We start from the raw sequence: 27780 nt of genomic DNA, 5'->3' as shown, positions 1-27780 counted from the left end.
CAGCTCCCCACTTGGACTGGGTCAGGGGTAGGAGTGGGGGTGGGGCTGGGGGGGGGGTGGGGGAGGGGTGTGTGAGCTGAAAAGCAGTTGGGCATCACCTTCTGGGTAATTAATCCTGAGAGACCAGCTTGGAGCTTCAGTGAGGCCCCAGCAGGCTGATCTGGCCAGTCTGGTCCTGTCAAGAGGCAGGGCCTTGGCCTTTGTATCCATGGCAACCCCACCCCCTTCATCTCAGTGACCACTGACCCATACCCCTTTCTCAGCTGGGGGCTCCTTGGGCCCCTTCTGGACAGCTCTGCCTCACTATGTCTCTGAGCTGGCAGCTCCATTAGAGCATGCTGACTGGTAGTGATTCAATTAGCATACATCTACATTAATTTGCATAAACCCCAGAACAGCCCTGGGCAGAACTATGAGGGGAAACCCAACAAAAATCAAAGTACCCTCACCACCCCACTGGGCCTGTTTCTTCATTCACCATCTGGTAAATAACCCCTTAGAAGCCACAAGGGGAGGCAGTCTCCAGTCACACCTCTGTGACTCAGTTTACTCCTCTTCCCCTGAAGATGGAGACAAGGCCACACACCTTGCAGTGCTGTCTAGATTTGCTTTCCAACCCCAGACTAAGCAACTTAAAAAAAAAAAAAAAAAAAAGATTTATTTTATTTATTATGAATACAGTGCTCCACCTGTACGGACGCGAGCATGTCAGAAGAGGACATTAGATCTCATTACGGATGTTTGTGAGCCACTATGTGGTTTCTGGGAATTGAACTCAGGATCTCTGGAAGAACAGCTCTTAACCTCTGAGCCATCTCTCCAGCCCCAGACTAAGTAACTTAACACCTATCACCCACTGTGTACCCAGGAGAGGTCCCAGAAAGTCCTATAGAGTTTGCATCTGAAGCTGAGGCTGCAATGCCCCACCCACTTCCCACTTGGTTGACTCCTGCCTGGACCTGGATTTTCTTTCTTTCTTCTTCTTCTTCTTTTTTCCCCTTCAGTTTTTTGTTACAAGGTTTCTCCTTATGTAGCCCTGGCTGTCCTGGACTCACTTTGTAGACCAGGCTGGCCTCAAACTCACAAAGCCACCCGCCTCTGCCTCCGTGAGTGCTGGGGATAACAGGCATGCACCACCACGCCCGGCTCTGGACCTGGCCTTTCATTTTTAGGTTCTGGCATGACATGGATTCAAACTTGACTGCCAAGTTGTGCCATTGACTTGTTTATGGATACCTCCTATGGGCTTGGCCTTTGTGGGGTCACATTCCCACCGTACCCCACCCCCTCCCTGGTGAAGCAGTGGGCTCTAACCCTGCTCTGGCCCCAGCAGCACTCACAGTGGAAGCAGTTTATGGTGAAAGCTGCGAAGTCAGACTGCTTATGATGTTATGCTTATGAGTTTATGATGCTACCCTGCCTGCTGTGTGTGAACCTGGGTTCATTTTCCCTACAAACCTCAGCTTCTCCATCCTATGGCCTCCCTACTTGCCGGAGTTGCAAAGAAGATGAGTTCAGTACATTATTATTAAGATAGCACACGCCTTTAATCCCAGCACGTGGGAGGCAGAGGCAGTCAGATCACTGTGAGTTCGAGGCCAGCCTGGTCTACAAAGTGAGTCCAGAACAGCTAAGGCTAACACAAAGAGACCTTGTCTCGAAAACCAAAAAAAAAAAGTTACCAATAGGGAGGGGCAGGGTGAGGATAGCTCAGCCCATCAGGTCCTCGCTATACAGGGCTGAGGACCTATTCTGATCCCCAGAACTTACATAGAAAACTAAGCACCACAGTGTATTAATGGTTCAGCAACCTCTACTGTCCAATGGCACACACTCACAATACCAGCGCTGAGGAGGAACAAACAGGCAGATCCCTGGGGCTTGCTGACCACCCTTAACAGTAAGCCTCAAGTCCAAATAAGAGACCCTGTCTCAGAAAACAACAACAACAACAAACAGGAGGCTGAGGCTGGAGAGATGACTCAATGATTAAGAGCACTGACTACTCTTCCAGAGGACCTAGGTTCAATTCACAGCACCCACATAAATGCTAACAACAGTCTGAAACTCTAGTTCCAGGAGATCCAACACCCTGATCTGGCCTCTGAGGGCACTGCATGCACATGGTGCACCTAAATACAGGCACGACACCCATATACACAAAATAAAAATAAGCAAATCCCCCCCCAAAAAACACCATTTTAAACAGAGATCCTATTAAAACAGAACAATAACAATAGCCGGGCGGTGGTGGCGCACACCGTTAATCCCAGCACTCGGGAGGCAGAGGCAGGCGGATCGCTGTGAGTTCGAGGCCAGCCTGGTCTACAAATCGAGTTTAGGGCAGCCAAGGCTACACAGAGAAACCCTGTCTCAAACAAACAAACAAACAAACAAAAACAAGGTAGATGGTTCTGAGGAACACCCAAGGTCAACCACCCCTGGCCTCTACACCAAGTACCTCGGCTATGAAAAGACAGTGACAGAGGAGATGACATTTGAATTTGGCAGAGCACGAAGCTTGCAACCAGCAGGACACAGTGTAGTCATTACAAGAGGGTATGAAAAGAGGGCCAGGCTATGTATGATATAAAGGCAGGCTGCAGAAACTTGTGGGCAGCAGTATGAGGCTACTTTTATGTAGACGGGGAAAGAAGGAGGAAGGATGGGGTGTGAGGCACAGTCACAGTTCTGCAAGGCTTTTCCTTTGAGGAGTATCTTGCATAAGGAAGCAAAAACAGGGTAGGAAAGTTTAAAAAAGTAATAGATGACAAATATATATAAGTGAATCCCTGAGCCTGAGGCAGGGGGACTGTGAGATTTCTTGGGGCATTGCACTTTTTAGAGACAAACAACATCTTGGGCAAGTTGGACCAAACTAGGATGGTATAGATGACATTGGGATAGCATAGATGACTGGATGGATGCAATGGAGAGGTGACAGGAAGGGGAAGCTGAGGCTGGATCTCGGGCTCAGGGCTCATCTGTTGGTCTAAGGGGCAGAGAAATTTCTCTTTTCTCTCAAAAAAATTTTTTTAAAATTATGTGTGCACACATGTGCATGCAGTACCGATGGAGACCAGAAGAGGGCGCAAGTCTCCAGTACCTGGAATTACAAGCGGTTGTGAGCCACCTGATGTAGATGCTGGGATCCTAATTCACTCTTAACTACTGAGCCAACTCTTCCTGGAGCAGAGAGACATTCTCGGCTGACAGCTAAGGAAGTTAGAGCTTTTGAGGAGGCTGAACTGAAGATGGGAGATGAGGTGAACATATGTGGGATATTCTAGGCAAGCTGAGGACAGCACCCAGAATTCCTTTCCAGGCTTGGGTTCCAACTCTCTCAGAACTCTCAATTCCTGGCAATGCCCACACTGCTTTATATTCCTATATCCAGGCTATGAGCTCTCTTGAGGGCCCAGCTTCCAGAGAGATGTAGGGTCCTAGCAGGCTCTGGGGCAGGCAGGGAAGGCCGAGGAGGAGAACCTCCTCTGAAGGGGAGCTCTGAAGGCAGGAGGCAGTGGGAAGATCTTCCAAGCCAGGAAAACTCAGCACAAAGACCTCCCCAGAGATGCCGGCTGCAGACAAACATTCAGATAAATAAAACGGTGATTAATCAGATTCTCTGACTAAGTACAATGTGCGCCACCCCATAATTAAGCCCCAAACTCCTGACAGAAAGCACCTTAATGGAGCTGGCACTTAGGCACAGAATTAATTATGGCAGAGCTCAGAAGTGCAGGAGTGGTGAGTGGGATGGCGATGGGGCTGGGAGGGTGGAGGGGAGAACCAGAACAAAACCTGCCAGGACCCTCCCCCTTTTTATAGATGAGAAACAGAGACCAAGAGAGGTTTTCACACTTGCCAGAGGCCACATGATAGTAACTGACCAACAGTATTTTCCAAATTGATGCAAATGCTCTGCACAGCCTTCATCAAAATAGTAATAACCTTTGTTTTTATAAAGAAATGGGCAGAGAGATGGGCAGAGGTGGTGCACACCTTTAATCCCAGCACTTGGGACGCAGAGTTTGAGGCAGGTCTTGGAGAGAGAGAGAGAGAGAGAGACAGACAGACAGACAGACAGACAGAGAAAGAGACAGATAGACAGACAGAGGCAGATACAGACAGAGACAGAAACAGAGACAGAGAGGGATAGAGACAGAGACAGAAATGGGTAGGGCACAGTGGCATATACCCAGTACTCAGGAGGCAGAGGCAGATGGATCTCTATGAATTCAAGTGCAGCCTGGTCTACATATCGAGTTCCAAGCCAGCCAGAGCTATAAAGAGAAACTGGGTCTTAAAAATCATATGGGAATGTAAAGATGCCTAAATAATAATAATCTTTAAAAAGGAAATACTGGAGCTGGCAAAATGGTCCAGCATGTCAAGCCACTTCCCATCAGAAGATGCAAGCCTGAAAGCCTACGTTCAAGATTGAAACTCACATAAAAGTGGAAAGAAGGAACTGATTCTACAAAGTAGGTCTATAAACCTACTCGGGTTTGTTGTTGTTTTTCTTTGAGACAGGGTTCTTCTGTGTAGCCTTGGGCTGTCCTGGACTCACTATGTAGACCAGGCTGGCCTCGAACTCACAACGATCCGCCTGCCTCTGCCTCCCGAGTGCTGGGATTAAAGGCGTGCGCCACCACGCCCAGCTCATGTATTGATTTTTAAAACCTAAGACAGCCAGGTGTGGTAGTGTGCACCAAGCACAAAGGCAAAGGCACATGGATCTTTATTTTGAGTTCCAGTCTAGCCAAGGCTATAGTGTGGCCATATCTAGAATAAACCAACAACAAAAGAACAGCGGTGATGACGGCGCAGTGCTGGCATTAAACTCAATATCCATATTAGTGCAACTGGAAAACCTCATCAATTACAACCTGTTGACTCTTTCTCTCTCCCGTGTGTGTGTGTGTATGTTCTCATTTTGTTTTGTTTTGTTTTTCTGAGACAGGTTTCTCTGTGTAGCCTTGGCTGTCCTGGACTCACTTTGTAGACCAGGCTGGCCTCGAACTCACAGCGATCCACCTGCCTCTGCCTCTGAGTGCTGGGATTAATCCATGCACCACAGTACCGGCTAAATCTTAATTTTTAAGGGCATTTTAAATGTATGTGTATATGTATAGGCACCAAATGTGTGTAGTGCCCAAGGAGGCCGAAAGACGGTGTTGGATCCTCGGAACTGGAGTTATAGGAGGCTACGAACCACCTTTTGTGAGTGCTAGGACTCAAACTCCGGTCCTCTGGAAAAGTCACCAGTACTCTCAACCGTTGAGCCATCTCTCCAGCCTCTATAATTGTCAAAAAGGGAACCAGGAATGGTAGTAATGCATACCTGTAATCCTAGCACTTGGGAGGTGGGAACAGGAGGATCAGGAGTCCAAAATCCAGCCTCAGCTAAATGGCAAGTTTAGGCTACATGAGACTTTGTTTCAAAGACAAAAAGGAAACAAAGAAAAAAAGTGCAGACCCTGACCCAGCTCCTGCCCTTAGGAATTCTCATTCAGCAAGAGACTTACACACACACACACACACATCAAAATTACTCTGCGCTCAGTGCTCTGAAGAAAGAGCCAGGAGAGAGCTGCAGTAGGCGTGGTCAGGAAGGCTTGTGGAGGATGGGGTCTGAAGGCGAGGAGGCAATAGGACTAATGCAAAGGCCCTGTGGAGGGAGGAGGCCTGGAGAATACCCATCTGGCTTGAGCTGAGGCCATGGAGGACACAATGGAAGGGGCTACTGTGTCGAGAGGACAGACCAGGCAGGCTTGAGCAGAGCATAAACGCACCCTGGCTTTGGGGACTACTCCAGTGGGGCTAAATGCCACCTGGGACGCATCAGTCACCTGGTGTGGGGTCACCTCTCCTGACTGATGCCACCCTTCCTGTGACCTAAGCAGGGGAAGGAAAACGCCCTTTCCCTGGCTGACTTAGTGGCCCTCCTGCCTGGAGGCTCCCGGGAAGGAAATGCTGATGAAAACCAGGCTCACTGCTATGGCAACCGCAACCACTTCTGCCTAAGAGCCAGGTGGGGGATTCTGCCCAGCAACAGCTCTGGGTGTCAGGAGGCAGCAGGCAAAGGTGCACAAAAGCCCCTCCTCCCCAGGATCCCAAACCAACACCAACATCTGGACAGCCCTGAAAGGGGCAGGCCATGGGTCATGACACCCTGGGTCACTGTTAGAATTAGCCCGCGGGACAGATAAAGATACAGAGGCTTGAAGGGATGAGGGAACCTGACCCCTTGGCACCCTTTCCTTTGCACTGCCCTTACAAGCTGAGGGTTTATTTGCATAGGTGTTAGAGTCCATGCCATTAAGGACTGGCTAAACAAACAAACAGAGAGAGTGTGCCTCACACACCCGCTCTCTACCTGCCATAGGGGGTGAGGGTGCTTTATTCCACTCTGACCGCGTTAAGAGTTTTCTTTGGGGCCTGTGGGCACAGACTGTGAGAGGGGGGTTGTGGGAGAAGGGAGGGTTGCACAGGGAATCCTAAGGAGGTACCCCCATCGAGTAGACTTGACAGACAGACTTCCGCTTTGAACTTTTGACAATGGCTACAATTTTGTGAGCACTGACCATATCAGGCCTTGTTGCCAACCACTTGCACTCAGCCCTCAGAACTACATAGTGACGAATGGGCCATCCCGCCCTTTGACGGAAGGCAGTCGTCAGCAAGCCAGGTGGTGTGACCAGAGCCCAAGCTCTTACTTAGCCTGGCACCTACAATCTGCCCTGGTAGGCCTGGAGACTGGAGAGGAGTGCCGGAGGGGCAGGGAGCTAACTTTTGCAATCAGTTCCTGACCCTGAGCCAGAATTCTAGCAGAATGGGGGGGGGGGGGCAGTGGCTTGCTGCAAAGGAGGCCGGAGGGGAGCAGGTAGAGGAGGAGGTCTGCTTCATAGAGCCTACTGTGTGCAAACACGGAGAAGGGCTCATTTCATGAGGCACTGCACTATGGCTCTAGGATGCCAAGAAGAGATCTTAACAGAAGAAACACCTCTATGCCATGTTGTCTCCTGGTCCTAGGAAGCCTTGGTCCATTTGGCCCTCACAGACGTGCCCTGCAGACTCGGATCTCTGCGGTTGGGAAAAGGGAAACAAAGTAATCAGCTAAGACCACGGGGCTGCTGAGGATTTCCGCCAGGGTCTCTGGCTGGAGTCCCAGCTCTGACCACACTCATTGCCCTGTGAGCTGACCCGGCTTCTCTCCATGAATGAGACGGAGACCCTTCTTGAGTTCATGAGTGTCAGTGGGTTGGAGCACGCCCACCCGACCGCCTGCTTGCCCTCCCTCCCTCCCAGCAATGTCTATGGTGTTTTGGCTTATTCAGTGAGACTTCCTGGCTGTGGACCACCTGCCCTTCCCCATGGACCCTCCTCAGAAGCACCAAAACCACAGGGTAAGGCTAAACAGGAAACTCCTGCCCACCATTACCCAGAAGAGAGGAGCCAGTAGCTTCCACTCTTTGGAGTACTGTCTGAAATTGTGCTCTTCCTGCATGGGCAGGAACTTACTTTCTAGAAGAGTCCCTAAAGGATCCTGATGCCAGGGCCCTGTCCTCCCCTGGAAGAATGAGGAAAGGAGATAGGGATTGGATCCCATCCCTTTCTCTGGGCTTGTGCTAGAGGGATCCTGTCAGCCTGTCAGGGACCCTTCCTGTGTTCCAGGACCCTGTGCCTGGGGAAATTCTATCCAGCAGTCATGACTGCAGGTTTCACAGACACACCTCAGAGAGCCTGGTGGTGGTGGTGGATAAAGGCCAGTATCACTCCAGCCACTGTTTGCAAAGCCTTAGTTGAATGCCAGCTGGACACAGGAACTCACATCTGTAACCCAACACTTAGGAGACCGAAGCAACAGGATGGGCTACAGTCTTCCATCCTGAGAAATGGCTTCAATGGATAGCAAACAGGATCTGTTGCCAAGGCTGATGATCCCCGTTCAGTTGTCAGAGCTATCATGGAGTAGGAGAGAATCAATGTGTCCAAATTGTCCTCTGACCTTCCTTCCACACATGCATCATGGCATGTAAGTACCTACTCTTTCACACACATGTACAGACAGACACACACACAATTTTTATTCAATAGCTTTATGTCACCTTGTCACAGGCTAGTCATCTGAGAGGAGAAAACCTGAACTAAGAAAATGCCTCCATAAGATCTGCACCTTGGGCTGGAGAGATGGCTCAGTGGTTAAGCGTGCTGCCTGCTCTTCCCGAGGTCCTGAGTTCAATTCCCAGCAACCACATGGTGGCTCACAACCATCTATAATGTGATCTGATGCCCTCTTCTGGCCTGCAGGTGTACATGCAGATAGAGTACTGTATACATAATAATGAATAAATAAATCTTAAAAAAAAAAAAAAAAAAAAAAAAAAAAAGATCTGCACCTTGCCTAGGTTGCACAGTGGTGGGGGTTGGGTGATGGTGAGCTGGCCCTGCCCCTTCTCTGCTATGTGGTGGCACAGGCAAGATGCACCCCCAAAATGGCAGGTTGGAAGAGTTGGCCCCAGGGTTATGAGAGCAGGAGAGCTGTTCCTGCCCCTCACTGGGGCAGAAAGGAAGAGCTGACCCCTGGTAGCATGGGTGTGGGTGAGCCAGCCCCAAGAGCATGAGAGTGGGAGAGCTGGCCCTGCCCTTGACGGCTACAGCCCTGAGTGAGCTAGCTGGGGCAGTGCTGGAGAGCGCGCCCTGATGATGTGGATTTGGAAGAGCTGTTGGGCTGACCACCTCAACTATCACCCAGGCCCAGATCCAAGGGTATGAGTTGGCCCCACCCCAACATCTACCGCATCTATGAGATGTAGGGGTGTGTGAAGGGGACCCATCCTGCAGACCCAAAGCGAGGGATCTCCATGAAACAAAGTAATAAACAACAGGATATCCGAGAAGAGTCCAGGTTAGGATCCAGTATTGATGATATGACAGAAGCCAGAGGCCTCCAACATGACCAATGATGCACTGCAATGAACGCTTCCAAGTAAAGATGTGTGGACAAGTGTATACTGTGTGACACACTGTGATACACTATAGCTTCCATGGAGGGGGAGGCATTGCCAGGCCAGAAGGTGGGTATGAAGGGATGGGGTCCTGTCTTGGGGATGACAGCTTGTGGCAGCTTGGGGACAGCAGTCCACTCAGATGGCTTATGGGCTACTGACCAGCAGACAGCTTTGCAAAATCAGTTCTCTCAGGCAATGTCAGGACGAGCAGCTAGCTGGCAGTGCCGGAGGCTAATCAAGCCCCCGGGGGAGCCTGTGTCTGTCTGCATTGTATTCTTCTACATCTGGGGAGAGTAACAAAAGAGGCCCACACACTTGTATCCGAACATTTAAAAGTTAAAAACAGCTGTGTGTAATGGATCGTGCTTGTAATCCTGGGACTCTGAAAACAGAGGCCAGAAGATGGCTGTAGGTGTGAGACCAGCCTCAGCGATCTACCAAGCTGCTGCCCAGCCTGGGTTACATGGGTTATACAGCAAGACCCCTTTCTAAAAAACAGACAAAATAGAAGCTATGAACTAAGACAACAAGCCCTTAAATAAGGCATATTCTATTTCGTTACTTAGTGGTGTGGAAGCCGGGCAGAGTTTCCATTCCCCTGGCTGTGGGGTCCTGTCCCAGAGAAAGGGGCATCTCTGGATATGTGGGGAAGGCAGTCCCAGGCACAGTCCCAGGCAGCCTTGCTGTTTCTGGAAAGGATCTCATGTACAAGTCATGACCCACTGTCAGCAACAGCTGGGCTTGCCCTATCCCTTAGCAGCTGGTTTGCCTCTGCAGATGAGTGAGCAGGATTTCGGTCTAACAGCAAGGGGTCTGGCCAGAGGAGGTGTCTGCTATGAGCAAACTGCTAAATCCTTAAGGAGGACAATTTCAGAGGAAAGACTCAGGTTCAGGCTACATGGGGTGAAGGTGGGGATCAGTGAAGGGTTTGAAGAGCTTGGGACTCAGCATCAGGAATACTAGGTTCAAGTCCCAGCTCCACCACAGAACAAGTGTGGCCCAGAGAACCCCTCTGTTGGGTCCAGCTTGCTGCTTCGCTGGACTGAGGGGTGAATGCAATGGCTTTTGAAGGCCCATGCCCTCCTTACATCCAGACTTATCAATTCCCTTCGAAACTGCTATACAAGTGTATGTGTGCACGGACATGTGTGTGTGTGCGAGAGAGAGAGAGAGAGACAGAGAGAGAGAGAGAGGACACAGAGAGAGAGAGAGAGAGAGAGAGAGAGAGAGAGAGAGAGAAAGAGAGAGAGAGAGAGAGAGAGAACATGTAGAAGTTAGGGGTTAGGGGACAGCTTTGTAAAATCAATTCTTTCTTTACACCTTTACATGGATTCCAAGAACTTAATTCCAGACAAAGGCCGGAATTCCCCTGAACCATCCAGCCTGCCCTTTGTTTTGTTTTGTCAGACAATCCCATGAAGCCCAGGCTGGCTTTGAACATTACACCGAGGATGACCCTGCATTTCTGAACTTCTTACCTTCACCTCCCGCTGATGCTAAGCTGAGCCATACTCAGGACTTCATGCCTGTTAAGCAAGCACTCTCGCCAAGCGGTGGTAGTGCATGCCTTTAATCCCAACACTTGGGAGGCAGAGGCAGGTGGATCTCTATGAATTCGAGACCAGCCTGGTCTACAAAGTGAGACCAGGACAGCTAAAGCTACACAGAGAAACCCTGTCTTGGGGGGAAAAAAACAACAACAAAACACAACAACAACAAAACAAAAAGCAAGCACTCTCCTGACTGAGCTCCACTCTCTGCCCTGCATCCCTCTTCTGGTCCTGCACTCAGTGCCTCCACATTACCACTGGCACCACTCAACCCTAGCACCTGGCATGGAGTGAAACCAGCCAACGTCTTACCAGCCAAATGAACCATGAAGCCCTTCACTCAAGTACCCTGTAGTCATCAAGGGCATTCAGTATGCTATGCTTGGTGCCAAGCTCTGGGAAAGGATCCCATTTCAACCTGGGAAGAGGCAGGAAGCAGGAGCCAAGGAGAAAAGATGGATCGGTTGGCCTAGCAGATGAGGAGGAAACAGTGAACACCACGGAAGGACCTGGGTGTTGGGGTGAGCATGGCTGAACATGGCGACACGGATATGGTGGGAGATCAAGACTGGGGTCAAAGGCCAGTGAGATGGCTTAGTGTGTAGACACACACTGCCAGGCCTGACTGACTCACAGCCTGAGTTAGATCCCGAGACCCAAGTGACAGGAGAGAATCAACTCCTTAAAGCTGTCCTCTGTCCTCCACAGGCAAGCCATGGTGAGCACAAGTGCATGTGCAAACATACCCTTGTACACACAAAATAAATAAATGAAAAAAAAAAAAATGAAAAGCAAGCTCAGTAGGACAGCTTGGGAGAACCACAGTCTGGACTATTTAGTACCTGGACCAGAAGCAGCAGGCGCCAGCTAGGAAATCGTTAGAAATGCAAATCCAAGGGTCCTGCTCCAGACTTACTAAATAAACCAGAGACTCTGGGGGGATGAGACCTAAAAATATTTTGTTTGCTTCTTTGAGACAAGATCTCACTACGTAGCCCATGCCAGTTTTGTGGCGATTGTCGGGGCCCGTCTCCAGATGCTGAGATTACAGACTTCTCACCTCTGAGAAATCTGCAAGGCCTGTGGCAATCCTGCTGCTTGCTCAGGTTGAAGGCAATGAGGAGCCATGGTGGGTTTTAGGCAGATGGACAGAATCAACGTTGTATTCCATTAGGATCCTCTGTATTCCATTAGGATCCTCAGCAGCAGCCAGGCGTGGTGGCGCATGCCTTTAATCCCAGCACTCCAGAGGCAGAGGCGGGTCAATCTCTGTGAGTTCGAGGCCAGCCTGGTCTACAAAGCGAGTCCAGGACAGGCAAGGCTATACAGAGAAACTCTGTCCCAAAAAATAAAAACAAGATCCTCAGCAGCAAACAAAACAAAACAGGGCACAGTAGCACACACCTTTAAGCCCAGCACTCGGGAACAGAGGCAGACAGATTTCTGTGCATTCAAGGCCAGCCTGGTCTACAGAGTGAGTTCCAGGACAGAACTGGGGCTGTTACAAAGAGAAACGCTGTCTGGGGGCTTGGGGGGTGTGGGAGGCTGGAGAGATGGCTCATCGGTTAAGAGCACTGTCTGCTCTTCCAGAGCACCAGGGTTCAATTTTCATCAACCACATGGCAGCTCACAACTGTAACTCAAGTTCCAGGAGATCTGGTGCCCTCACACTGATACATGCAGGCAAAACACCAATGCATATAAAATAAAAATAAATACATTTATTTATTTATTTACTTGTTTATTTTGTTATTTTTAAAGATTTTTTTTATTACATATTCAGTGCTCTGCCTCCATGACAGAAGAGGGCATTAAATCACATTATAGATGGTTGAGAGCCACCATGTGGGTGCCAGGAATTGAACTCAGGACCTCTGGAAGAGTAGTCAGTGCTCTTAACCTCTGAGTCATCTCTCCAGCCCCTTATTTTGGTTTTTTGAGACAGGGTCTCTCTGTGTTAGCCTTAGCTTTCCTGGACTGACTTTGTAGACCAGGCTGGCCTCCAACTCACAGTGATCCACCTGCCTCTGCCTCGTGAGTGCTGGGACTAAAGGCATGCGCCACCACACCCGGCTTTCAAATAAAAATAAATTATTAGAAAGAAAAGATCCCTCAGTACTGGTGGAAAGAGATCCAGGGCTGATGGTGAGGGGCAGGTAAGCTGCAGAGGACCCATCTCCAGTTAGACAGAGGCCAGCCACACAACGTAGCTTTCTATTTGAAAGGGAGAGGCAAATCATAGGCCCCTGCTGGGCACCAAAATCTGTTGCCAGGGTGACTGCCTGTCACTCAGAGAAAAGGGGCAGGGTCTAAGAGAGAGAGGTCAGTGCAGGGAAGCTGGTTGTCATGGCAATTTCCCCCAAGGTAGGTCAGGGAAAGGGAAGAAGGAAGGCTGGATGTCTCCAGGTGCCGGACATAGCCCTTCATTTGCAGAAGAAAAGACAGGAACCACCAGCCCCTGACTCCATGGTGACCTCGCCTCAAGAGGCCAGGTCCTCTCACCCTCTAGGCCTTGGCCTTCCTTTGCCAAGAATGCTGGGGGAGGGGGGCAGTGGTCAGTCTGGGAATGGTGACTCAAACCAGAGGTGGGGCGCAGGGCTCGGGAAAGTAGAATTGGGTTGTGCCATTCCCAAGTAAGGGCACGATAAACTGTCCGTGGCCGTCAGCAAGGCAGCTCTGGATGACGAGAGCCCAACATCAGGCAGATCTTGTCATGTCCTGAGCCTCAGTTTCCCCACCTGTACATCAGAGTCAACATCTATACAATGGTGCCACCAGCCAAGGTTACCAGAAAAATAAGACAACGGAGATGGAGGAGGAAGAGAGCTGCCAGCCAGCTCTATCTTTGCCACTATATGGGGAAGAGCAGCCGGAATGTCCCGTAAACTGTCTTCAGTTCCAGCACTCAGGAGGCAGAGACATGCAGATCTCTGGGAGTTTGAAGCCAGATAGTCTAAATACCAAGTTCCAAGCTGGGCGGCGGTGGGGCATGCCTTTAATCCCAGCACTCGGGAGGCAGAGGCAGGCGGATCACTGTGAGTTCTAAGGCCAGCCTGGTCTACAAAGTGAGTCTAGGACTCACTACACAGAGAAACCCTGTCTTGGAAAAACAAAAACAAACAAACAAACAAACAAACAAAAAATCAAGTTCCAGGCCAGCTACACTATCTCAAAACAAACAACAAAAAAACACACAGTAGGCTTGGAACAATGCCCCCCCACCCCCGTATTATTACTTCTCTTGTAATTGTTTGTTTTAGAGACAGGGTCTTAGGTAGCCCAGGATGGTCTCACACTTCCCATGTAGCTGAGGCTGACTTTTGTTTTGTTTTGTTTTTCCAGACAGGGTTTCTCTGTGTAGCCTTGGCTGTCCTGGAGTCGCTTTGCAGACCAGGCTGGCCTCAAACTCACAGCGATGATCCACCTGCCTCTTGCCTTCCGAGTGCTGCGATTAAAGGCGTGCACCCCCACGCCCTCCGAGGCTTGCGTGGCCGAGTGCCACTTCTGTCGGTGTTTGAGGCAAAGTCTTACTATATGGCTTAGACTGGCCTCAACCTCTTCATCCTCCTGCCCTGGTCCCCAGAGATCTGGGATTATAGGCGTAGGCCACCACACCCGGCTTATTCATATTTGTCCTTTGGCAGTGAATGGAGCCTTGACTGGAAAATGGCCCCCTCCAGGTGATTTATAACACGCTGCCATCCTGGCCGTCCTCATTCACTACAGTATGCTAAGAGGGCTTGCTGGAAAGCAGGAGCCATGGGACTCTAGTTTTCTTGCGGAGCATGGCTGGGGATTCCTCACATGGTGAGCCCAGGAGCTCCGCACGCAGCTATCCGGGAGCCTCCTCATTTGAATGCCTGACTCAGCGTGAGACGCCGAGAGCCCTCCTCTGGAGGCCAGGGCAGCACTTGAGTGCTTTCGCCCCGCCGCCTCCGGAGAGCAGTCCTTGTGCCTGCAGAGGGTGTCCCTGTCTCTGCGGGCGAGCAGAAGCTGGGGCTACCGGGGACTCCCAGGGCTGCCCCACCCCTGCCGGCGGCGTTAGGAGTGGCTCTAATTACCACCTAATTGCTTTCTTCCAGGCAGTTTCTTGGGAGCCGGGGAGTTCAGAGTTCATGAATAAATGAAGAGGGAGGAAGAAAAAAAAATGTTTATTGATCCACAAATCTCTCCGTGCCAGAGTCTGCCCCACAAATGCTTGGGTCTGCAGCCGGGCGCAGTTTGGAATGTGTACAAACGCGCGCGCACACGCCACTGTCAAACTCCTTTCCCTGTAACCCTGCTGGCTGTACCAGCAACCCCAACACTATGAGAGGCTGAGGACGGAGGATCAGGAGTTCAAGGTCATCATCACCTCCATAGTTGAGTCTCAGGCTGCCGCGCGTTATATGCCATTTTGTCTTAAAACAAACTGGGAGGGCTTATGATGAGGAAGGCTGGAACAAGTGTTGCAAACTTACTTTGGGTCCCAGTTTCATTTCTACCTCTAACTTACAATGTAGTCTTGGGCAGATCATAAATCAACTCCAGGTTTTAGTTTTCTGATTAGCACCAGGGTGAAGTGGGTGTCTGATGGCCACTCAAAAATAAATAAATAAATAAAATTAAAATTAAAAAATTGAGCTTTTCACATGCTAATTAGGGAACCGTAAATTTAGGAGAGTCCTGGTCTTTGCCAGGTAGGCAACTGACCCTCCAACCAAATGCTGCGTTCTTTCAGGAAAACTGGCAGGATGCTCCAGAGAAGCAATACCTCAGTCGGGAGGTGAGCTACATGGCAGCTGGATGTCTGCTCTGACCCTCAGGGGCTGTGAGGCCCTGGGCAGAGTTCTTAAGCCTTCTGCACTCCAAGCTGCTCCATCTGTTAAGCAGGAATGACAGGGTGTGTGGAGAAGGTTCGAGAAGGGCAGATAAGCATCAGACAGCAGGAAGCACACAATGCCAGTCAGGACTGCTCACACCCCGACTCTATAACAACAAAGTGCCGGCTGCATGATGGATCAGGGCACTTAAGGGGTAGGGCTGGGAGTGTGGCTCACAGGTAGAGTGAGGTTCTGCTTCAATTATCAGCGCAAAAGAAAAAAAGACAGAAACAGAACAAAAAAACAAAAACAAATGCCCCAACCAAGTTACACAGACGTCAAGGCACTGTGATCAGCACCACGAATCGAGCGGCCTACTTTGTCTGACCCATCTGTGTTCTTATGAGCCAGCACACAGTAGGTGCTCGTAAATAATATTATGGGGTGGATCAAGAGGCTGGAGAGCTAGCTCTTAACGAGAGCACTTGGTGCTCTTGCAGTGGATCTGGGATTGGCTCACAACCACCTGTAGCCCCAGTTCTGGGGCAGCGGGTACTTTTTCCCTGCTTCCTCAGGCTCCTGCATGCATGTGATGCACATATACTTGGGCAGGCTCGCACATACACAGAGATTCTTCTCTCTCTCTCTCTCTCTCTCTCTCTCTCTCTCTCTCTCTCTTTTTTTTTTTTTTTTTTTTTTTTGTACAAATTATGTTCCTGGGCCAGGTGAAAAGAGAGAATCGGTTCTGCAAAGTTGTCCTCTGACCTCCACATGTACACAAACATCTCTCTCTCTCTCTCTCTCTCTCTCTCTCTCTCTCTCTCTCTCTCTCACACACACACACACACACACACACACACACACACCAAATATATAATATTTTCAACTACAGAAAAAGAGAGCAACGCCAAAAAGAAAAGCCAGGTGAGGTGGCACACACTTGTAATCCCCTCTCATCGGAGGTGGGAGCAGAGGACCAGGAGTTCAAGGTCACCCTCAGCTACCAATTTCCAGGCTAGTCGGGCTACAAGAGAATCCAAATCAGGCCAGGCATGGCTGTACACTTGGGAGGCAGAGGCAGGCGGATCTTTGTGAGTTTGAGGACAGCCAGGAAACTCTGTCTCAAAAAACAAACAAAAGAGAGAGAGAGAGAGAGAGAAAGAGAGAGAGAGAGAGAGAAAATCCAAGCCAACAACAGTAGCAAAGCTTCTACTGACCTAGGTAGGGCTGCCCGAATGGATAACTAGATTCAGGAATTTTTTCAGGACCACAGCACAGTGCTAGGTCTGAGAGACAGGGTAGGGGGTGGGGACACCTCACCTTCTGGACAGCTGGATCAGGCTAGGTGGAGATGGCAGGGACAGAGAGACCCTCAGCACACACTATCAGAAGGAAATCTTTTAAACTTGTCTTTACTTCTACTAAGAGCCACAGGGTATGGGACTGGAGGAATGACTCAGAGGTTAAGAGCATTGGCTGCTCCGCCTGAGGACTCAGACTCAATGCCCAGCACCTGTGTGGTGCTTACAACTGACTGTAACTCCAGTTCCGAGGGATCTGCGCCTTCTTCTGCCCTCTGAAGACACTGCGTGCATGTGGTACCCAGACATACATGCAGGCCAAACACTTATACACGCATTTTTTAGAAAAGAAACCACAATGTGAAACCCTGACTTTGGGCACTAGGCATATGCAGCTCTGTGGTCTCTGTGGTTCTCAGATGGGAAAAGGTACAGCTGCTGGGGGCGGGGGGAGGGGCATCGACGTGGCTGTGGTGAAACTCTGTGAGCTTGGACCAGAGCGCTGCCGCTGCCTCCTGATGTGGCTGCCGTGGGCCTAGGATGCTGTTTCTGTAAAGAGGGATGCCAGCTGTCTACCACGCATGGGCAGCTTTATGGGCTAAAGCAGTTAGCGCAGTTACAGTGCAAGGTGTGTCCTAAACGCCTGGTAAACTTCTGTGGAGAGCCCATGTGGTCCATTTCATATGTGGGGAAACAGAGCGCCAGGGACAGATGCATCTAAAAGCCGGGAACAGCAGGAGTGTCCACATTCAGAGATGCTGAAACAGATCTGCACAGGATTTGGACCACCCTGCTCATGACTGGAGGACTCTGGTGGACCTGAAGCTCCCCAGTGGCTCAGGGGCCACTTAGGGGCTCCCTGGTGGATCCAAGCCTGGCTTGTACAAGGAAGAGTGTTGGAGAACAGGAAGGGTGGACCTGCCCTCCCGAACCACCTAGCTAGCCCCTCCACTTCCAAGGTGGCTGCAGAGGCCGGGGAAGCAATCCAGGGGTCCAGGACCACAGCACGATTTGTCAGCTTTACGTGGTGGCGGCAGGCTCATCTCCATGGCAACAGTGCTGTGTGGAGGCATCTCAGCATCATTAGGGAGCGCGTCGAGTAGTATAAACAGAGGCTGCAGTAGATTACACGCCTGTTATGAGCAGTCTCGGGCTCGGAGCACTGGTAATTATGCCTAATTGTGCATTTAATTGTGTAATTGAAAACCCACATCTCTGGTTCAGGCTGGGGCTGCAGAACCTTCCCCCCTCCCCAAAGCAAAGAAGACTTACGAGCTAACCTTACTCTGAGAGACTCAGGCTGCCTCTTCTCAGGCAGGGAGTGAAATGTCCACATACTCTCCCTTCTCTGGTTCTAGGATCCAGAGCTCCACAGGCGTCTAATTAGGGAGGGGTCAGGAAGAAACAGGTTTAGGGCAGAGGGACCTAAGAATACACTTTTTACTATTTGTTACACTGTTTTATGCTACTGGTACTGTCCTTTCAAGACTCAGCATCCGGTAGCTCCAGAAACCTGGGTCATCTTCAGATTTATTATATATCCAGTACCATACACACACACACACACACACACACACACACACACACACACACACACACACACATTTTGTAGTGCACGCCTTTAATCACAGTACTTGGGAGGCAGAGTCAGGCAAATCTCTGAGTTTGAGGACAGCCTGGTCTACAGAGTGAGTTCAAGGATAGCCAGGACTACACAGAGAAAACCTGTCTTTAAAAACCAATATATAGCTAAATGTGGTGGCGTATGACTTTAATTCTAGCACTCGTGAGGCAGAGGCAGGCGTTTTGCTGTGAGTTCGAGGCCAGCCTGGTCTACAAAGTGAGTTCAGGACAGCCAAGGCTTCACAGAGAAACGCCGTCTCAAAGAAAAAAGCAACAAACAAAAGAACAACCCCCCCAAACTCCAATATACATACACACACACACACACACACACACACACATATATATGTGTGTGTATGTATATCAAATTTATTATATATTTATTTATATATCCAGAAAGTCACCTGTTGGGGACAATAGGCCATATGGCCAATGTTCAGCCATCTTGTCAGAGTCTGCACCTTTAAGTCTCTGTTTTTCCCAGAGCTTGCCTTTCACCAGAAACTAGCTGACCCTGTTGTGGGTCGGCAGTCAGACTGAAGACAGATAGAGACGGAGCAACCCTGTTTTGGTTTAGCAGTTAGACTAGACAAAGATGGAGTCAGATACCCTGTGTGGCAGGACATTATGACCCTGCCTGGATTTCCCTGTGTTTTGAGAAAAGCCTGCAGCTGGGTTGCTACAGCAATATGCTTCCCTGCCTTCTGACTTATAAAAGCTGCTGCCTGACTAATAAAGTTTGAGAGTTTGATCAATCAGACTTGCTCTCCTTCTTTGTGTCTTGCATTCCAACAGGTGAACTTCCTCCCAAGTTTTAGCTGAACCCCACAGGCTGGGGCAGTCACCCAGCCTGCATACAAATTCTTTTTCTTTAATTTATTTATAACTTTTTAACTTGCATTGGTGTTTTGCCTGCATGGTGTATGTGTGAGGGTGCTGATACCCTAGAACTGGAGTTACAGACAGATGTGACTTGCCATGTGGGTGCTGGGAATTGAACCTGGATCCTTTGAAAGAGCAGTCAGTGCTCTTAACCACACTGAGCCATCATCTCTCCAGCCCTGCATACAAATTCTTTTCTTGTTGTTGTTGTTGGAGAGAGGGTTTCTCTGTGTTTGCCTTGGCTGTCCTGGACTTGCTCTGTAGACCAGGGTGGCCTTGAAATCACAGCCATCTGCCTGCTTTTGCCTTCTGAGTGCTGGGATTAAAGTCATGCACCACCACGCCCAGCTGCAAACACTCTTAATCACTACAGTAGACAGACAGGTTACTCACCAACTGGTTACCAGCACAGGATGAGGTTGAGGCAGGGTCTATGTAGCCCAGGCTGCCCTTGAACCCACCACCATCCACCCCAGCTAGGTCTGTGTAAGTCTGAAAATACTTATGGAATCCAGTAGCCTTTTCCAATTTCCCATTTCACAGACTGGGGAAATTAGGTCTGGAAAGCTGTACCATAAGTGAATACCGGGACCCAGGACTCTGGGTCACCGCTGAGGGTGTATTTCATGAGCCAGCCAAGGTTTAGGTCACACGCTTACAGTTCTATGAAGCTGCTGCTATCATTACCCCATTTTACAGATCAAGGAGCAACAAGTCCGAGATTAAATAGGGCTGTCGCTCCATCCTGCTCCTCAACTGTTGAGGAAGGGCACAGCTCTTCCTGCCCTACCGCCTCTCAGACAGGCGGGACCTTTCACCTCTGATCCTCTGCACTCATGGGGGGTGGGGTGGGGGGGACCCAATTATGTAGAGGCAGGTTATGATTAGCTCAGTTTAGAACAGTACAGGTGGCAGCTCAGAAATATTGTCTTGTCCAAGGTAACTACCTCGGCCACAAAACAGCAGGACTGGAACTCAGAGCCCAGGCTGAGCCAGAGTCCCCCCAATCCACATTCGTACCCCCTTACACCCACCAGCTTTTTTTGAGATGCAGGACCAGGAGACTAGAAACGTATCTCCATGGCTAACAGCTCATCCCAAACCTCTGCGTTCAATCTCCCAGCAGAGGCAAGGTGTGTGCTGAGGCTCAATGCCTCAGTCCCCGAAAAACACCTGTAGCTCTCGGGGGGGGGGCAGGGGGGCGCAGGAGGCAGGCACAAGGCACTCAGCTCTACTGCATGGCTTGGACCCGCCCCCTCCTCCTTTATAATAGCGTCTCTAGCAGCGCAGGCTGACCTTGACTTCTGATCCTCCTACCTTAAGTTCTTGAAGTGCCAGGAAGCAGAGGCAGGTGGATCGCTGTGAGTTCGAGGCCAGCCTGGTCTATAAAGCGAGTCCAGGACAGCCAAGACTACACAGAGAAACCCTGTCTCATTAAAAAAAAAAAAAAAAAAAAAAAAAAAATTAAAAAAAAAGTTCTTGAAGTGCGCATGTGCACATTGGCCTTACATGGTGCTGGGACTGAACCCAAGGCTTCACACATGCAGGGCATCAGGCTTAGCAGCAAGTGCCTCTACCAGTTGAACCATTTCACTGGCCTCCTTTTAAAACATATTATTATTGCCGGGCATGGTGGTACACGCCTTTAATCCCAGCACTTGGGAGGCAGAGGCAGGTGGATCGCTGTGAGTCTGAGGCCAGCCTGACATACAAAGAGAGTTCCAGGACAACCAGGGCTATTACACAGAAAAACCCTGTCTCTTAAAAAAAACAAAACAAAACAAAACAAAACAAAAAAAACCAGCCATATTATTATTGTAGGGGATGGAGAAATGGCTCAACAGTTAAAAGCACTGGCTGCTTTTCTAGAAGATGCGGATCCCAGTCCCAGCACCCACATGGTGGCTCACAACTGCTTTTAACTTGAGTACCAGGCACACATATGGTACACAGACATACACACAGGCAAAACACCAATACACACAAAGTAAAATAAAATAATAAATATTACTCTGTGTACACATGATGGGACAGGTGTATGTGTCATGGGGCACAAAATGGAGGTCAGAGGACAACTTCATGGAGGTGATTTCTCTCCTTTCAGCCTTATGCGGGTCCTGGGGGCTTGCTTAGCATAGCTCTTTTACCAGACAGCTAAGCAGTCTTACTGGCCTCTTAACTTCTTATTAATGTTTTGTTTCCTAGGCCAGGCTCACGGCAGACACCCCATAGAAAGACAGGTTTATTTCAGGAAATGAAGTCTTGGGCACGGTACATGCCTATAATGTCGACAGCTGGGACAGGAAGGCAAAAGGATGGGGAGTTCGAAGCCAGCCTGGAACACATGAGGCCCTATCTTCAAAATAACAAAAGCCAAAAACCACAGAAAAGGAGGGAGAAGAGGGGAGGAAGAAGAGGAGGAAGAGAACGAGGAGGAGGAGAGGGGGAGGAGAGCTGGAGAGATGATTCTATTATTGAGAACACGTGCTATTCTTTCAGAGGACCTGAATTCGATTCCCAGCACCCACATCAGGTGGCTGCCAACATCCATGTAGCTCCAGCTACCTCTGAACTCTGAGAGAACCTACGCTCACACACACGCATAATTAAAAATAAAATCTTTGAAAAAGTAAAAAGGAGGAAGACCGGTCGGTGGTGGCATACACCTTTAATCCCAGGAGGCAGAGGCAGGAGGATCTTTGTGAGTTCGAGGTCAGCCTGGTCTACAGAGTAAGTTCCCAGACAGTCAAAGTAACACAGAGAAACCCTGTCTCAAACAACAACGACAAAGGGAAGTGGCAGAGGACTGTGACAAACTTGGATAAACAGGAGCCTTTGTGGGAATGACCTCATTCAGTAAAACCTCTGATCTAGGCAGAGATGGGGCTGAGTGACCTGTCCAAAGAGCATCCAACTGTGGGAGCATTTCCCCAGCCAGCTTAGTGCCTGACACTATCAGGACATCATGTCACTATGCCCCCAGACTGCCACGCAGTACACGTGCTGCTCTATTTCATAGGTGAGAAGACGGCAGCAACGCCTACATGCTCACAGAGTTGTACTTCTGGCCCCCTCCCCTCCCCCTACCACAAAATTCAATGCCCATGAGCAGTCACTCTCCCCTAGAGCCCTCGGCCTCAACCTGTCCATCTGTTCAAGGGAGTAGGTATCCCAGCTTCATTGTGTCCACAAGAGACTGAAGAACAGAAGAGACCTGGACAATTCCACACTCCTAACTCAAGGCCCAGGCGAAGAAGAGTCGGATCCTTAGAAGGAGCCATGAGCTTCCAGCGGCAGCTGCTGGGAAGCCCAGGCCCTGGAGAGCCGCCTCCCTCCATCCTCACCATCACTATCGCTAATAACGACATCCATCAGCTTGACCATGTTTCACGCCATTACTCGCGGCTCAGCTGGAAGCCCAGTTATTTCCCCCTCACCCACCCACCATCTTCCAGAAAGCAAAGAGCTTTCCAGAAGGAGGAGGAGGCGGTGGTGGCGGCGGCGGCGGTGGCGGGATGTGGGGTGATGATTCTCATATTCTTCTGAGTACCTACTATGTGTCTGGCACCTGGCTAAGAAAAGCCTTCCTACCACTCTGTGAGGTGGGGGAGGTGACTCAGAAGTTGGGGCCCATGGAGGATGCATCAGTCCAAGGTCACACAGAGTTGGGACAGAGTAGGAAGCCGTTGCCAGCACATAGTGGGAACACTGAGTACAAGACCACTGACACCTCACTTGAGATGAGGAAACTGAAAGCTGAAACTGTAGACGTCACGAACTCCCCGCCCCCCAAAGGCAGAGGAGGAGGGCTGGCATTCAGGTTCTGTCACCAACAAGCTTGGTGACCTTGGGCAAACCTCCTCACCCCTGGGCACCTCAATTTCCTCATCCGAAAAAGGGGATAATAAAACCATCCACCCCACGGTGTGGAATTAAGGCAACGTGAAGGGTAGAGGCAGGGAAATGGCTAGCATTTATTGATCGTTTAACATGTACCAGGCACTCTGCCAAGCACTTTACATATGTAAGCTCATTTGGTTAAATGAGGTAATGCATACAAAGTGCTTAGCACAGGCCTCCTGAAACGGAACGATAATGATGATGATGATGAAGAAACCGATGACGAGTCCCCAGGGCAAACGTCCCCCGGTTCATCCCCTTACCGGAAGAACAACGGAGTGGCCACAAGAGCTTGGGAAGGAGTTGAGGAGGGAGGGAGAAGAAATATGCAAATGAGTGGAAATCAGGGGCTGAGCTGAATTAATAACGTCAGCACGCTACAGTAATTAGAACCCAGGAAACCAAAGGACCTGGGAACAGAAGGGAGCTACAAAACCCTTTTCACACTTGCCCAGATGTCCTCTCACATCCCAGTCAAGCAGAGCTGGGAGCCCAGGAGCCAGGCTTCAAGTTCTTAGCACTTCATAGATGACCGGGACACACACACACACACACACACACACACACACACAGGGACGGGATGGGGGGGGAGGGGGGGGGACATGGGACACGGGACATGAGACGACACGGACTACAATTAAGGCCAGGCATGGTGGCATACGCTTTTAATCTCAGCACTTGGGAGGCAGGCGGATCGCTGTGAGTTTGAGGCCAGCCTGGTCTGGTCTACACAATGAGTCCAGGACAGCCAAGGCTAAACAGAGAAACCCCGTCTTGGAAAAAACAAAAAAACAAAGAACAAGAACAACAACCAAAAAAACCAACACCAGGCCAACAAGACGGTTCACAGGCTAACAGTGCTTGCTGTTAAGCCTGGTACCTTGAGTCTGATCACTGCAAGTTGTCCTTTGACCTCCGCATGCACGCTGTGGCATCTGTGTGCAAGTGCGCGCGCGCGCAAACACACACGCAAACACACACACACACACACACACACACACTAAATTAATTAAAACTAAAAACAAAAACAGGAAAGAGAAAGGCAGAACCACTTATCCAAGATCACCCAAGGCAGGAAGTGACTAAAAGCAGAGAGGTGAGGAACCCAGATGGCTCCACTAAAACTCCAAAGCCTTAATTATCACCCTACACTTGCCCACCTCAGTGGCACAGCCCCAATCTGCTTCCTCTAACGCTCCATCCCCTTCTTCTACCCTTTGTCCAAAACAAGTCTATCCCAATACAGAAGGCCTTGCACCGGCTTGCTTCCCTACAATGCCGAAACTCCACCGGAAAAAGAAAAAGATCCTCTCTCTTACCTTTTTCCAGCTGAAAAAAAATATCTAACTGCCTCTTTTAATACCTCAGTCCTTTGGATAAGAAAGCTGAGCCTATCTCTCCGCCCCAAGGCTGGCACATTCACCATCCTGAGAGTGTATTCTGGAAGCTGCCAGGCTGCAGGGGCTCTAGGGGGCTAGTGAGTGACAGCTGGAGGGACCCTCTCTGCAATCAGCTCAGACAGAGCATCAGAGCCAAGAGACCAATTTTCGAGTTCCCCCCCTCGAGCGCTTCCTAAATTGTCTCATGTAGCCCGCACAAGCTGCCCAAGCCACCCAGGCAGGGTGTGGGAGAACCCGAATCCCACCCAGGTCCTGGCTAAGCTACTCTGTGCAGTGAAAGAGTGGGCATCACTTGGCTGGGAGAGCGTGGAGGCTGAGGGAGCCCCCCCCCCCCCCGTAGCACTTCTGCCTTCCAAGACAGGTGCCCCTACGAGTCCTTATGTTCCAAGGCCAGAGCTACAACAGAGGAGGCTGGTCCCATGCCTGAATCCCAGTTCCTGGATCCCAGATCCCTTTGAGCAAGTTACAACACTGGGATGCAATGAAGGTTAAATAAGTTAACTCATGGAAAAGCACTCCCAAGAGTAGCTGGCACCTAGTTGAGTTAGCATTTGAGAGAGAGAGCTTGGGACAAACTATTTACAGGTCCACCTGTGCGGAGAGCATCAGGCACAGAGAGGAGAAAACTTGCCCTGTTTTCCACTCTGAGGGCTTGTTTATTCACTCATTATATATGCACATTGCCCCCCCCCTTTTGGTTTTTCGAGACAAGGTTTCTCTATGTAGCCTTGGCTGTCCTGGACTCACTTTGTAGGCCAAGCTGGCCTTGAACTCATAGAGATCCACCTGCCTCTGCCTCCCGAGTGCTGGGATTAAAGACGTGCGCCACCACGCCTGGCTACACCTCCCTTTTCTTAAATTTAAATAATGTAGTGTAAGCTGGGCATAGAGGCAGGTAGATCTCTGTGAGTTCGAAGCCAGCCTGGTCTACATAGTGAGTTTCAGGACAGCCAGGGCTACATAGTGAGTGAGACCCTGTCTTGAAAAACCAAAACAAACAAAAGAAAACAGTAGTATAAAATGTAAGCTAGTCATCCTGTTATCCCAGCACTCAGCAGGCTGAAGCACGAAGATTGCTTTGAGTTCAAGACCAGCCTGGACTGAGAGTTAGAACATATCTCAAACAAACAAACAACAAACACAACAAGCAAACAAAACCAGAAAGGGACCCTTGGGGCTAGAGAGAAAGCTCAGCGGAGGACTCAGTTTCATTCTCAGTACACACCACCTGTAACCCCAGGTCCAGAGGCCCTGGTGGCTTCTTCTGGACGCCCTGTGCACCTGCACTCACACACACGGACACAGACACACAGAATTTTAAAAATAAATAAATTAAAAAAAAAAAAAAAGGGGCCGGAGAGATGGCTCAGTGGTTAAGAGTGCCGCCGGCTCTTCCAGGGGTCCTGAGTTCAATCCCCAGCAACCACATGGTGGCTCAAAACCATCTGTAATGTGATCTGATGCCCTCTTCTGCAGATAAAGCACTCATATACAATAAATAAATAAATAAATAAATAAATAAATAAATAAATAATTTTAAAAAACATTTTAAAGAAAACAAATCCTCTGCAAAGTTCTTGAATTTCTGGGCATTTTATGTTCCTGAAAATAGATAAAGGAGAATGTTTCTAACTATAAGCTCAGATCTGCCAAATAACTGGTTCTCTGCTTAGTTTGCAGATATTAATGAGGTGCCAAGCTCTGTCCAGCTGCTGGGGATTTGGCCGGAACAAAATGGCTATTGCTGCCCTTTTGGAGGCTTTTTTTTTTTTTTTTTGTCCTACCTGGTGATGATTCTGCCATCCTTGAGGATGGACACCTGACAGATCAGGTGGCCTTGTGAAGACAATGCTGTGGATAGCAGGCTTGGGCTGGGTGCTCAAAAGGGAAGGTAAGAGAGGACAGAGCACCTGTGGGGAGGAGCAGCCGGCATGTGCAGGCCAGAAAGCAGACTCAGATAATGGGACCCACAGGAGTGAGGTCGAGGCTCCCTTTGCTCCTCCTCAGATTTGATGCTGTCTGCAGTTCTATCCAACACTGCCTAAAAGAGAATCAAAGCCCTAGGTGTTGGACCCCAGCTCTAAGGGAGGCAAGAGACCCGCGCTCTCCTCTAACACCCTCTCAATTCACAGGCCAGGACCTCAGTCACTTAGCCTCCAGATTCACTCTGCTGTCCCCTACTCTTAGTCAAAGGACTCATATCCCCCAAACTGGGGCCAGCACACAGCCCCCAGATGCTCTGATTCTTCCCAGGATACCCAAGGGTCCCCATCCAATGAAACCAGGGAACTCTTTACCTGACCCCAACCCCGCTGCTGATAGAACAGATGGCTCCCGGGACGTTAGGGACCTCGGAGGCCTGACCAATGCCACAGAGTAGGTCCCGTGTCTGCTAGGTCAGGCTGGCTCAAGATGCATCCATTTCTGGTAACCCTTCTCAAGGAGGTAAGCTCTCCATCTCAGGCCACCCAGTCAGCGGGGTGCCGGGAGACAGAAAAGCAACACAAAGGACGGCTGAGGGTTCTCAAGAGTCTCAGGTCCCACCACACAAACAGGAAACCGAAATGGCTAGATATCTAAAAACATCCCAGAGACATACACAGGAGCAGAAAGAGACTTTGTAAGAGACGCTCACAGGGGCGGAGCCCAGAGGGATGGGGTACCCACGGAACCAGATATCTGGAGAGGAACATGCGGCCAGGGACCTCACCGAGTGCAAAGACCAGCCTCGGACACACCCCCAGCCCCAAGGGAACCACAGTCCCGGGCCGCAGCCCCCAGCGGGAGCCCACGCACACACAGTGCGAACGGACGCGTGCAGCCAGGGCGCGCTGGACCGTGCGCGCGAGCGCAGGGCTGAAGCAAGGAGCGCACACAAAGGGACAAGCCGGCCCGCGCGGGGCAGGCTCCGCCCGGCCACCCCGCACCCCGGGTGGTGCCCACGCACAGCCGCTGCCCCACCCCGCTCCGCGCGGCTCACCAGCTGCAGGCAGCAGAAGGCGACCAGTGTGCAGCGCCCGCTGCACTTGCCCATGGCTCCTCCTCGCGCCGCGCGGGACCGCGTCGTTCCGGTGGCGCCCCGGGGCGGCGGGGCCCGCGACTAGGGCCGGATCCCCAAAGCCGCGGCCGGCCGCCCGCGCCCCGAGTGCATGGTGCGCCCGGTCCGCGCGGGCTCCGCCGCGCCTCCTTTGTCTGCGGCCGTTCGTCCGCACACCTCCCGCTCGCGGCGCCGGCCAGCGCGCAGCGGCCCCCGCAGGCACCGAGCGCAGCGCGGTGCAGCACTGCCCAGCTGGGGCAGCGGCCGGGGC

The 27780-nt window shown here is 50.5% G+C and overlaps 1 protein-coding gene across 1 annotated transcript in view; it reads right to left on the bottom strand.

The window, feature by feature from the left end:
* The window catches only part of Nkain1 (sodium/potassium transporting ATPase interacting 1), a 44535-nt gene extending 16968 nt beyond the window's left edge, over positions 1 to 27567 (bottom strand). The window contains exon 1 of the mRNA XM_051171347.1: positions 27453 to 27567. Coding sequence (XP_051027304.1) covers positions 27453 to 27506 — 54 coding nt within the window. The 5' untranslated portion in view covers positions 27507 to 27567. The remainder of the gene's footprint in view (positions 1 to 27452) is intronic.
* Between the last annotated feature and the right edge of the window lie 213 nt (positions 27568 to 27780).

Source organism: Acomys russatus, chromosome 29, assembly GCF_903995435.1.
Source record: "Acomys russatus chromosome 29, mAcoRus1.1, whole genome shotgun sequence".
Classification (NCBI taxonomy): Eukaryota; Metazoa; Chordata; class Mammalia; order Rodentia; family Muridae; genus Acomys; species Acomys russatus.
The sequence above is the reverse complement of the archived record's forward strand: the minus strand, read 5'-3'. Positions and strand labels throughout refer to the sequence as shown.